Source organism: Mustela nivalis (genome assembly GCF_964662115.1).
Source record: "Mustela nivalis genome assembly, chromosome: 17".
Lineage (NCBI taxonomy): Eukaryota > Metazoa > Chordata > Mammalia > Carnivora > Mustelidae > Mustela > Mustela nivalis.
In genome coordinates this window covers 49,279,627-49,292,884 of record NC_139036.1, presented here as the reverse complement: position 1 = coordinate 49,292,884, position 13,258 = coordinate 49,279,627, and the positions used below count along the sequence as shown (strand labels likewise).

The following is a 13,258-nucleotide window of genomic DNA, read 5'->3' as shown; positions in this document are numbered from 1 at the left end:
CTTCCTCTCCTCCCCAATAAAACATAAAGCCCACAAAGGCAGAGATTTTTATTCATTTCTGTCACTGATACATTCTTAGTGGCTAGAAAGGCGCTCAGAACATAGCATGCACTCAGGAAATACCTGCTGCGTGATGACTGAATGAAAGAATACATAATTACGAACATAATGAAGAGACCCAAAGCAATCTATTTTTGTGTTCCCACTGGCATCAGGTGCCTGAACCTGATTTTAATTAGACAAGAGGTCATATAAATAAGTATATACATAGGGATGCGAATTACTGTACATTTTCCCCTTTAGTGTTTTAGGAACACAGAATTACCTGCATCTTCCAATAGAGCACAGAGCAATGGGATCGCCCACCACAGCAACCAGGGACTGTGCTCTTGTGATGGCGGTATTGAGAAGTTTGTAGTTAGAGAGAAAACCATAATCTAAATCCTCCGTGGAATCTTCCAGCAGCTGTTCTTTCTTCTTAATCGGTGTCTGTTTGTGTTTACAAGTATGCCTTGTACGCACTGTGCTAAGAAACAAAACTCTGAACTGTTTTCCTATAAAAAAATAAATGAATGAAAGACTTAAGATTACTTTGAACCACTGATACAATAAAAGCATTTCAGTTTTTAAATGTTATTGCTAAGTAACAAGTGTCGGTGAGGTTGTGGAGAAACTGAGACTCCTGTGTCCTGCAGGTGGGAATGGCAAATGGTATGCCAAAGACTCTGGAAAGTAGTGTGGCGGCTCCTAAAACAATTAACATAAAACTAAAACACAGAATTAAAATGAAGCATAGAATTAACACAGGATCCAGCAATTCCACTTCTGGGCATTTACCCAAAAGAACTGAAAGCAGGATCTCAAAAATATTTATATATCCGTGTTCATAACAGCATTAGTCACGGGGGCAAAAGGCAGAAACAACCCAAGTGTTGGGTAAGTGGATAAACAAAACACGGTGTATACATACCAAGAAATATCATTCAGCCTTAAAAAGGAAAGACATTCTGACACACACTACAGCACGGATGAACCCTGAAGACATTACACTAAATAAAATAAGCCAGTCACAAAAGAACAAATACCATAGGACCACACTTCTATGAAGTACCTAGAGTAGTCAAATTCATAGAGAGAAAGCAGAATGGTGGTTCCAAGAGGCTAGGGGGTGGAGGGAAGTGGGACAGGGAGTTTTCATATAATGGGTACAGAGTTTCAGTTTCACAAAATGAAAGGAGTTCTGGAGACAGATGGTGGTGATGGCTGCACAATGAGGTTAATATCCTTAATGCCAATGAACAGTGGTATTTTGTGTATTTTTGAACTGGAGAGCTACTTTCAGAATGAGCATATAAAAATGATTAGAATGATAAACTTTTAAAAATATTATTTCTGGAACCAGACTTAATCTCATCTACAGTCCCACTCCATGCAAGGCCCATTCCTTGGACCAGCCTTCTTGCTAAACAAGGCAAACACAGCGGAGTCCGTAAGGAAGGCTTACTGAGAATCTAGTTTGCACAGCATTTTTTCTTATGGTCTTTCTTAGAGTAGCAAATCTATTCCCTCATTCTGTGGCAAATCTATAAATTTCTGAATACAGTTTTAATATCAATCTTCAGTCTTCTCTAGCCAAACAACCCGGGTTCATTTCTGACTTGTCCCATGTGGCAGTTTTTAGATCGTGCATTACCTATCCCAGGTCTCCTCTGGGTGCCTCCTACCTTACTGGTAATACTCCTTCTAAATGCATGCCCAGGGGCGCCTGGGTGGCTCAGTGGGTTAAAGCCTCTGCCTTCAGCTCAGGTCATGATCTCGGGGTCCTGGGATTAAGCCCCGCATCGAGCTCTCTGCTCAGCAGGGAACCTGCTTCCTCCTCTCTCTCTGCCTGCCTCTCTGCCTACTTGTGCTCTGTCTGTCAAATAAATAAATAAAATCTTTTAATAAATAAACAAATGCCCAAATGTCCACTATTACCATTACTATTTAACATAATACTGGAAGTCTTGGCCTTAGTCAGACAAAAGAAAAAAGAAAAAAAGAAGGCATCCAAATTGGATAGACAAAGTCAAACTTTCACTATTTGCAGACATGATGTTCAATGCAGAAAACCTGTCAGACATCACCAAAAAATTGCGAGAACTAATAAATGAATTCAGCAAACTCTCAGGATATAAAATCAAAGTGCAGAAATCTGTTGTATTTCTATATACCAAAAATGAAGCAGCAGAAAAAGAAATCAAAAATCGATCCCATTTGCAATTGCAGCAAAAACTAAGATATCTGGGAATAAACCTAACTAAAGAGGTGAAAGATCTGTACTCTAAAAACTACAGAATTCTTATGAAAGAAATTGAAGAAGCCACAAAGAAATGGAAAAGCATTCCATGCTCATGGACTGGAAGAACAAACATTGTTAAAACGTCTATACTACCCCAAAATAATCTACATATTTAATACTATCCCTACTAAAATGCTACTAGCATTTTTCACAGGCCTAGAACAAATAATCCTAAAATTTGTATGGAACCACGAAAGACCCCAAATAGCCAAAGCAATTCTGAAAAAGAAAAACAAAACTGGAGGCATCACTATTCTGGATTTCAAGCTATATCACAAAGCTGTAGTCATTAAGACAGTATGGTCCTGGTACAAAACAGACACACAGATCAATGGAACAGAACAGAAAACCCAGAAATGAGCCCAAAACTATATGGTCCACTAATCTTCGACAAAGCAGGACAGAATGTCCAATGGAAAAAATACAGTTTCTTCAACAAACAGACACATGAAAAGATGCTCAACATCACTCATCATCAGGGAAATACAAATCAAAACCACAATGATGGGCAACCAGGGTGGCTTGGTCGTAAGTGAGAAACCAAACTCTTGGTTTCAGCGCAGGTCATGATCTCAGGGTCCTGGAACTGAGCTGCACACTGGGCTCCGTGCTCAGCACAGAGGCTGTTCGAGATTCTCTTCCTTTCCCTCTCCTTCCCGCTCTGTCCCTCTTCCCCACTCGTGTGCACGGGCTCTCTCTAAAATAGATAAACTAAAATCTTTAAAAAGAAAAAAATCAAAACCATGTACCTCACACCTGTCAGAATGACTAAAATTAACAACACAAGAAACAACAGGTATTCGCGAGAATGTGGAGAAAGGGGAACCTTCTTGAACACTGGTGGGAATGCAAACTGGTGCAGCCACTCTGGAGAGCAGTCAGCGGTTCCTCAAAAAAATAAAATTGAATTAACTTACAATCTGCAGTTGCACTAGTAGGTATTTACCCAAAGGATATAAAAATACAGATTCCAAGGGGTATATGCACCCGTGTTTACTGTAGCATTATCAACAACAGCCAAACTAGAGAGAGCCCAAATGCCCATCAACTGATGAACGGATAAAGAAGTTTGTACGCACACAATGGACGTCCACTCACGCATGCACGCGTACACACACACACACACACACACACACACCAGAACATTACTCAGCCATCCAAAAGAATGAAATCTTGCAATTTGCAATGACGGGGATGGAACCAGAATGTATCACACTAAGGGAAATAAGTCTATCACAGAAAGACAAATGCCATGTGGAATCTAAGAAACAAAACAGGTAAACATATGGGAAGGTGTAGGAAGGGGAAACAAACCATAAGAGACTCTTAATGACAGAAAACAAACTGAGGGCTGATGGAGGGAGATGGGCGGGGGATGGGCTAGACGGGTGATGGGTATTAAGGAGGGCACCTGTTGTCAAAGGCATGTAAGTGATGAATCACTGAATTTGACTCCTGAAACCAGCACTATATCATATGTTAACTAAAATGTAAATAAATAATGAAACAAATGCCCAGAATCTGAGGGATCTGAATAACACATGGTATAGTGGAACTATTTTGTCCCCATAATCTAAAACTGCATTGCTCTTACTACTGCACATTCCCGAGAAACCTAAAACTGTAATTGTACTGAACTTTTCCAGCACTCATGTGATAATGTTCCTTCATATATTTAAAAGCACAAACTCGGGGTGCCTGGGTGACTCAGTCAGTTAAGCGTCTGACCTCAGCTCAGGTCATGATCTCAGGTCCTGGAACTGAGACCCACGTGGGTCTCCACATTCATTAGGGAGTCTGCTTGTCCCTCTCCCTCTCCCTCCACCCCTGCCCGCCCCTGTTAATAAATAAAGTCTTTTTAAAAAAATTATAAAAAATAAAAGCACAAACTCTATAGCAACTAATTACATGAAGGCAATTTAAATGAGCTGCTGGTAACTATTCATTTAGGAACGTCTATAGGTTAAAAAACAAACTGTGTCTTTAAAAATGCATTTAAACAGAATATGCTTGATAGGTACAAGTTTTTTAAAACCTTTATGAACAAATTACTCTTCAGATAGAGTATGCTGACGTAGGTGTTATACAATACTATGATTACAATTACTGCACACAGATGTAGTGTGTAGCATTCACACCATTACGATCACTGAAAAAATCCATTTGTTCCAGGGCGCTGGGTGGCTCAATGGGTTAAGCTTCTGCCTTTGGCTCAGATCATAATCTCAGGGTCCTGGGATCGAGTCCAGCATTGGGCTCTCTGCTCGGCAGGGAGCCTGCTTACCTCCCTCTCTCTCTGCCTGCCTCTCTGCCTACTTGTGATCTCTGTCTGTCAAATAAATAAATAAAATCTTTAAAAAAAAAAAATCCATTTGTTCCTACTTCTTTCACCTGGATACAAAAACTTAATAAACATGTAAATGAGCTTGACCTTTAATTGCCAAATTTGGCATTAAAGATAAAGAACTTGGTATGAAATGAATACACAACCGCTTGTCCAAAAAAAGACCTGGAGAATTAAAAATCAAATGTGTACACACTTTAAGATTTAAGCATCTAAATATGTTAATTCATTTCAATTAATACATACCTTGAACATTTAGCACCCTTTCTACATTAACATCGGATAATCTCTTTTTTCGAAGCTCAGCACGTATCCTGAACACTTGATCAGCATACGGAGTGACCACACCAATACTGCCGTCATCCAACTTCCCCCACGCTACTGGCCACTTCCTTCTCAACTCTTCCACACGTTCCACCACTTCGAATACCTTTAAACACACACACATATGCATATTAAAGATACGGTAATTGAAACAGATGTAGGAAGGATGCCATTTTAGCAAATGTCATTCAAAAATGTCCTCTAAATAGAAGTAATGCTTTGCTGGAATGAACACAAGGAGAAAAATTTTATGTACATTTCAAAGAGTAAAATTCTACCCAAGTAAAATGCACCCAGTGAAAACATGAATGTCAGAAACAATGTAATGGGCTATTGGCCCTCACCCTTCAGTCAGCCTCCATTCTTAAATGGGGCCCGTTTCAATTTCCTAGGTAGAGAGGAGGACTGGGAAAGGGCCATGAAACCGGCAACCCCATCGAGGGAGTCAGGGAAGCCATTCCCCACATTCCCAGGATCTCTCCGTCCATTCGGCCTGTATCAGGCCAGTGAAATGAACAGCCAGCTGAAAGATTCCAAGAGTCAGTGCCACCATGAAGTCTCAGCAGTACAAGTTCTGGAACTGTCACCCTCCCCTGTTGATACAACTAAACAAAGCAGCCAAGAGCTAACACCAAACCACAGCTAGGACTGAGATAAATCTGGACTGGAGAGACACTTCCACAGTTCACTGCCTTCTGGTAGTACAAGTTTGCTCAAGCCATTTAATTAACCTTACAATAAAGTAACACCATATTTTACCTAACTGAATTTATTCGATCTATTTTAATACAATGAACTGATCAAAGTTTCAATGCTTGGCACAGTGGGGGACACAAAGATTAATAAAACATGTTCTTTGCCTGCTGAGTGATTGCTGTATATTTAGAAAACAGATTCCATATATATTCCGTGTGTGTGTGTGTGTGTGTGTGTGTGTTTGGAAACAGCAAGCTCAACAGAGGGTTAGGCTAGACTCTAGGGGCATAGAGAAGAAAGTTGTTTTGTTTCATTTTTAAGATTTTATTGATTTATTTGAGAGAGAGTGTGCACAGGCGAGCAGAGGGAGAAGCAGAGGACAAAGGGAGAAGGGGGAAAGAATTTCATGTAGACTATGCTTAGGGCCCAAAGTGGGGTTCAATCTCACAACCCTGAGATCAAGCCGTGAGTCGAAACCAAAAGTCAGACGCTCAACCGACTAAGCCACTGAGGTGCCCTGAGAATAAAGTCTCTTAAATTTGTTTTAAATAACATTATTTAATATTGGTTAAAAATACGTACTTATATTTACAGTGTTAAATATACTTAATAAAAATTTGACAGTATTTTTATTCCTTTTAAGAACCTGAGGATTATTAGCTAGGATTCAGTTCTCACTGCCCGATACAAACTCAATGAATGACAGTGGTAGAGACTAGGGTCTCCCCACTGTTATGATGATTTAACATGAAGTGCTTCAGACATACAGACTATCCAAGGGTTCTGAAGAGTAAGCTAGACTGAAGGCATGGCGCTGTCAGGATAAAGAGTAAGAAAGGTGGGCCAGAGTCTACTGCAATAAAGAATAAGAAAAAACTATTTTCACCCACTTGGTTAAATATGGGGGTGGATGAAAGTTGGGGAGACACCTCTACTGCTCACCCCACCCAAACACGCACACACAGAGTTCCTACCACTAAGCAATATAGGATCACTTCTCTACCCCATCCCTCTGTGAAGGGATAAGCCTAAAACTGAAGTCAAAATACACAGACTTAGAATGGTGACGTAGGAGCTTGGGGAAACTTCTCTCCCAGACAGACATCTATTAAGCTGGGCAAAATCAGCAATCAGTCTCTGGAGACTGATCAAAGACTTTACAAGAAATTGAGAAGCATTTATTCAACAAAGTGTACAGAAACTCAGTCAGAAGAGGGAGGCCAGGGCATTCAAACTCTGGATGCAGCCATCCCCACGCAGCTCCTACAGAAAGGCTATCTCAGTAGCTGAGAGGCACTTCTGACCTCCCCTACCTCCCTGGGCTGAAAGAGTTACTCCAGGTGGTTTTGGCAGCTGGTGAGCATCACATCCCATTTTCCACAGCTCCAAGCCACAGAAGACCTATATTGAACAGTTAATAGCAGTTGATTTTCTTGTACTGCCTTCTAACTATAGACCTCTGATCAATTTTTTAAAAAGAAAGATGAATTACGGTTACATAATAAGATGCATTTCTTTGTAAATAAAATGAGCAAAGCATGGGGCTCAAGAGAAGAAAGGGAAATGGAGATCCAGATCAAGACCGCTTCCTCTAATGACCAACCAACCATACCCCCTCCTCTGGGTTTCCTGAAGTCCAGAATTCCACTCCCTGTACCTAACCCCAGAGACTCTGGCCTGCTGACCCTTAAAGACTTCACAGGTTTTTGTCTGCTGCCTGATCTGACCGTATTACCCACACTCTCTCTAAACTTAAAAAGTCAGAAACTGTAAGAGAAACATACAAGTTACAGCACATAATGGCTTAGGAACACTGTCAACCAGGCCTGTATAATCTATCTGCAGCACAGGATTCTGCAATTCAAGTCTCATTTAAAATGGTAACTCATTTGAGTATGTACTATGAAATACAGTCTATTTTAGTTAGCTAACAATAATAATCTATGAAAATAATATTGGCTTTTCTTTTAAACGAAGTCATGTATTTTGTATTTTGTCATAAGAAATGTAAACCAAAAAAAAAATAAAATAAAGGAAGAAAGAAATGTAAACCAAGGGGTGCCTGGGTGGCTCAGTCAGTTAAGCATCTGCCTTCAGCTAAGGCCATGATCCCAGGGTCCTGGGATAGAGCCCCCCATCAAGCTCTCTGCTCGGTGGGGAGCCTGCTTCTCCCTCTGCCTGATGCTCCGCCTACTTGTGCACACGCTCGCACTCTCTTTCTCTCTCTGTCAAATAAATAAAAAAAAATAAATAAAATCTTTAAAAAAAAGATGTAAATCAAATGTAATCAAAATGTAAATCAGTTTTTGTTTCCACAGGAGATTCATTTTAACAAATAAATGTAATACAAAAAGAATAAACTTTACATACTATTTTCATGTAAATGACATACAACAGGATGACAACCCAAAATTATAAATGAACACTCAAGAACAGACCATGTGAATGTGAAAATGTCAACAATCTGCAAAAAACTAAGGTACCTCTGCATTATTATAAAAAGCTGTGCTATTTTTTTCTTGTACATCTTCCCCTCGTGCTGTAAAGAAAGTTAGTGGGTAGAAATCCTTGTGTGCTGGTTGCTTTCCACTGGCCATCAATTTGCCCTCATAGAAGAGCTCAGAGGTGTAACTGCCAAAAAAGACCAAAATAAATAAGTAAATAGACAGTGATTTATCATCAAAATTAACTTCACCCATAAGAAAAAAAATTATCAGTCAACTCTAATAATGCTGCTGTATGTCCTTGATTAATTTTAATTCAAACATCTAACACCTTTGAGGGCAAGACTGTCCCAAAAATTAACCACAGCAATAACAACAGGGTAGGCTCCTGGTATACCATTGCTAAATGAATCTGGTCAGGTATGAAGCCAGAATATAGAAAGGAAAGGAAGAAATGACAATAGTTCAATACGAGATGGGATCTTGCTCTCTGTGGAAATTACTAGCTATTTTCTTGGTTAACACATATTTTTATTTATATGGATCATTTACTTAAACAAGCAAACACAAAGATATATAGACACTGAAATACACACATCCAAAGGATACTGAAGTCTTCAGGTGCAAAAAGAATACTTTCTACAGATGAAAATACTAAGTACTTGATTCATTACTAACTACAGCAAATGACTGGCAACAAGAGACTCACATTTTGAGAGACTGATAAAGGTCATAGTTAAATCTAAATTTATTTTTATACCTACCCTATTGTTTCCAGAGAAACCCAAAAACGATTTTCACTAACATCATCAATATTATTAAATTATATTAAACTTTAAAAAACTCGGGTGCCTGGGTGGCTCAGTTGGGTTAGAGCCTCTGCCTTCGGCTCAGGTCATGATTCCAGGGTCCTGGGATCGAGCCCCACATTGGGCTTTCTGCTCAGCGGAGAACCTGCTTCCTCCTCTCTCTCTGCCTGCCCCTCTGCCTACTTGTAATCTCTCTCTGTCAAATAAATAAATAAAATCTTTAAAAAAAAAAAAAAACAAACCTTTAAAACACTCTTTTTAAGTTTTTGGTGAGGCAGTGACCAGAAAGGAGCAAAAGGGGCTTTCCAGAGTGCTGCTAATGTTCTGTTTCTTAATCTGGAGGTCGGGTTACAAAGGTATGTTCAATTCGTGACTGCTCACTGAGCTATCACTTATGATATTTTTATTTTTATAGATGCATACTGTGTTTAATTGAAACCTTTAAAAACTTCATGACTAAGTTTCACAGGTTTTCCTTCCTTGCTTGCTTCCTCCCTTCTTACTTTTAAAACAAAGGCCCTGTATAACATGGCCAGACATAAAAGAAACTACTACATGTTCTGTCAATATATTTAACATATAGTTTTACATACATCTTACATATTTAGTCACAGAAAAACATCCTGACTGGTAGAACCTAAAATTTTCGTTTCCAGGATTGCCCTACTTTATGGAACATGACAGCTGACCTCTGAGGCACTATTTTTTCAGAAATAATATTTCATGGAACTAGCAATGTCAGGGACACCATGTAACTGTGCTGGGAATAGCCTGTCCCTCATTTCCAGAGCCACAGTGAGCTCCCTCCCCTGAGACTGCAGGAAGTGTGATACACAAGGGGCACACCTACTTGATGATAGCTTCATGGGAGCGGTAGTTCTCACAGAGGAGGATCCTACATGGAAACTCAGCAGGGTAATGCTCATAGAGTCGATCAAGTAATGAAACATGAAGGTTTCTCTCCCTGGCAAACTCGCTGTAAACAAAAGGACTGAGCTGTAACAGACAAACATACAGAGAAAATTTAACTAAATATGCAAGTAGCACTTTTTTAACCTACTTATAAAAAAAAAATCCACTATGCTGAAACCTCTGATGTACTAAATCTCAACATGCCAAATGCTGGAATGAGCAGAATCGAAAATACTTTCTCTGAACAATTTTACTACCATAAAGAACTGGGTTAAAATTTCTAACTCTTGGGGCGCCTGGGTGGCTCAGTGGGTTCAAATTTCTAAATCTTCATTTCAGTATATCGACACAGCACAGGGTTTCCACACATAGGTTAATGAAGGGCTCCCCCAACATACTAAATAGCTATTACTTCAGTGCCTTTCAGAGATGCAACCCTACTGCACCACTGAGGGAGTGAGGCACTTACCTCACTAAAACTGATCAACTATTTAAAAGGGTGAGCTGGAAGGATATACAGCCTATGGCTCAAAAATTTAATGGAATAATCAGTAAAATAATGCTTTTTATCTCATAAAGTATAAGGAGCCATTCTTGATCATACTTTTGATGACTAGAGAACAAAATTAAACTGCTCTTGGCAAAGAAACATAAACAGAATTTCCTCCTCTACATTCAACTCTTTCATGATGTCGTCAGAGCTACAATACTACATAGGTTCAACCTCGATCAGAGCAGAAGAGAAGGAACTTCAAACCACAACTCTGTAAAACAAAGATGAACAGAAAAATTCTATTTCTCTTTCCTTATGTGGGTATTGAAATCCATAAACCCAGACACATTCTTTGAGATGTTGGAGATTATTCTGAATTAAGTACACTGTTTCCCATGATGGCAAAAAAAAAAAAATCAACCCTTCATGAAAACAAATGTTAGGGACAAAAACTGGGGAACTGTAGGGAGGTCAACTTAAATTTATTTTCTAAAGAAAAGTAAAAATCAAATTTCACACTTAGAAAGCTGGTCTTCAAATTAAAAGCATGACATATAACACTGACAGACTCACTCATTCCACTCTCTATCCAAAGAAGGAAAAAAACAGTGGGATAGTAATTTTCCTTCAGAAAAGGCAGTATTTTTCATTATTAGCACAGAAATATTTAAAGTACTTATACTGTAATACATGGCACAATTTCGTAGGACGTTTTAGAAAACAGAGTATTAAACATTAAAACATAGTTAGTAGCTCCTTCCATACGATGACTCAGAGGGCGCATACCTGCATGTGGTCACCAGCCAAGACAATCCGAGTGTTTTTAGTTGCTAATGCTAGAGGCATAATGGTTTCACACTCCATGGCCTGGGCAGCTTCATCTAATAGAATGTGTGTAAAAAACCCTACAAAGTACAGTATAAACACAGTAAAGCATCTCACAGCGGTAATAAAGGCAGCAGTACTTCTTTCCTTTTCTGCTAAGGAAAGAGTTCAGTGTGCTGATTTCAGAGTTAGGAGTACTTTCAATGCCCATCCCCAATTTAGAAAATCATTAATTTAAATCATTATGTAAAGAACAGAGATGAAAAGAAATAACTATTCTACCCACTAGTAGATATGAAATGGCATCTGGTGCTAAGGGCCCCCGGAAGAACAGCTGACTGAGTACACTTAAAAAAGATGTTTAAAGTACAAGATAGCAGCTTTGCAGCAAAAAGAAGGGCCAGCAACTGAACATTGATAGTCCTTTCGTTATCTGTGTGATGAAATATCAAAAATAAAACAATGGCAGTTTATAAGTAACTTTAGCTTTATTGTGCATATTAAATATTAATGAAAATCATACCTGAAATCTAATATAAGGGAGAAAGTTATAATCCAACCTTGACTAAAACAAAGGGAATGTCGATGAGCAGATTCACTAATCTGATTATTAGGGGGTTTTGTGTGTGTCTGGTGTATCTATAAAATTACTTGTCTAAGAGCCTACTCTGGCTGAAAAACAAAATCACCAGCGTGCAAAAAGGAACAGACAGAAGCCAACCATCTAGAGTAAGAGGCATCCCACATCTTAGTGCTACGGCCACTCGCACTGGAGCACAGGATTCTGTATCCAGAGGGAGGAGGAAGTCCTTTTGCCCTAAGTGGGGAAAGAGGCAAAAATCCTACGGTCTCAATACGGAGAAGGAAAAAGTTCTCCCCTGCTGCCAATACACAGAGTTAGGAAGAAAGGGGCCTTCCTTTTAGTAGCATAGCAAAAGAACGAAGCAGTTTCTCAACAGAATGACAGTTATAAAACTCTGGATTGATGAGTCTCCTGGGAGGAGGGCTTAAGAACCAAACCTCCGTTTCTATACCTATGTCTACGAATATCAGCAAGTCCCAAACCATTTTTTATGCAACTTGTTTTTAGGTTGGGAATCTTCTAAATCTTACTGACCAGCAGTAATGACCACCATCATTCAGACAAAAGGTTATGGTTACGGTTGATAGTGTAAGTATCAACAACTTATTTATTTCCTGACAGTGGCCCAAACATGACAGAGCCTTGTGCATTTTTCTCCCTGTTAAGGGAACTTTGTGCTTTTTGTTCTACAAAACTAATTACTTGAAAACCACTGTTTTCATTAGATGACATTTTAATTAAATAGAGCTAGGCTTGAATCATGAAACTGGATATATCATGAAACTGTTAGAGCTATCACTTAAGCTAGCACAGGGAACTTGAATTAATCAAACTGATTTAGCCTGAGCCTTGGTTTTCTCTTCTGCCAAAGAACCCTCCCTCCACAGGGCTGATATGAGAATTAAATGAAATCAAATATAAGTAAGCCCAGAACAAAGCACATGGGCAACTTCTAAGTATTCTTCCATATTCTGGCTCTTCAAAGCCATTCTACACTTTCCCACAAAAGTATACTGTCTAGGAGGTTTGGGAATTTCATCTAAGCGACAAAAAGGCAGAGTATAACCATGAAGTAATGAGACTGATTGTTAAATAAACATACCAAAATTTACATTTCAAATAAGTGCTGTTCCATTCAAAGAAGTCAGTTGGGAGGAAATAGAACTCACTCCAATGATGCAGTCACTGTTCAAAACATTTTTGAAACTCTGCTTTTGTAACTGCCCTCACCAGCCAGCTATGAGCTGTATGCACAAGAAAATAAGTCTCATTACATGAGAGGCACGTCTCTCTCTCTCTCTCTTTTTTTTTTTTTTACTCCTAATGGCACTGCTCAGTTTGATCACCTACCTTATTTACCAGACATGGCTCAGAAAGATTTTGAAGCTCTTCTAAAATTAAATCTACCCTCAAAAAAGAAAGTTTGGCCACCATTCATTCATTTAAGATAAAGAGAGGTTTATCAAGGGCCTCCAGGTGTCTATACC

At 39.1% G+C, this 13,258-nt stretch overlaps 1 protein-coding gene across 11 annotated transcripts in view; it reads right to left on the bottom strand.

Moving 5' to 3' along the window:
* Positions 1 to 13,258, bottom strand: part of HELZ (helicase with zinc finger) — a 182,485-nt gene that overhangs the window by 59,365 nt on the left and 109,862 nt on the right. For all 11 annotated transcript variants that reach the window (XM_082706632.1, XM_082706629.1, XM_082706634.1 and 8 more), the window contains 5 exons: positions 11,150 to 11,268; positions 9,809 to 9,954; positions 8,189 to 8,336; positions 4,932 to 5,115; positions 326 to 554 (listed from right to left, as the gene is read on the bottom strand). In XM_082706632.1, the coding sequence (XP_082562758.1) occupies positions 326 to 554; positions 4,932 to 5,115; positions 8,189 to 8,336; positions 9,809 to 9,954; positions 11,150 to 11,268 (826 nt within the window). The remainder of the gene's footprint in view (positions 1 to 325; positions 555 to 4,931; positions 5,116 to 8,188; positions 8,337 to 9,808; positions 9,955 to 11,149; positions 11,269 to 13,258) is intronic.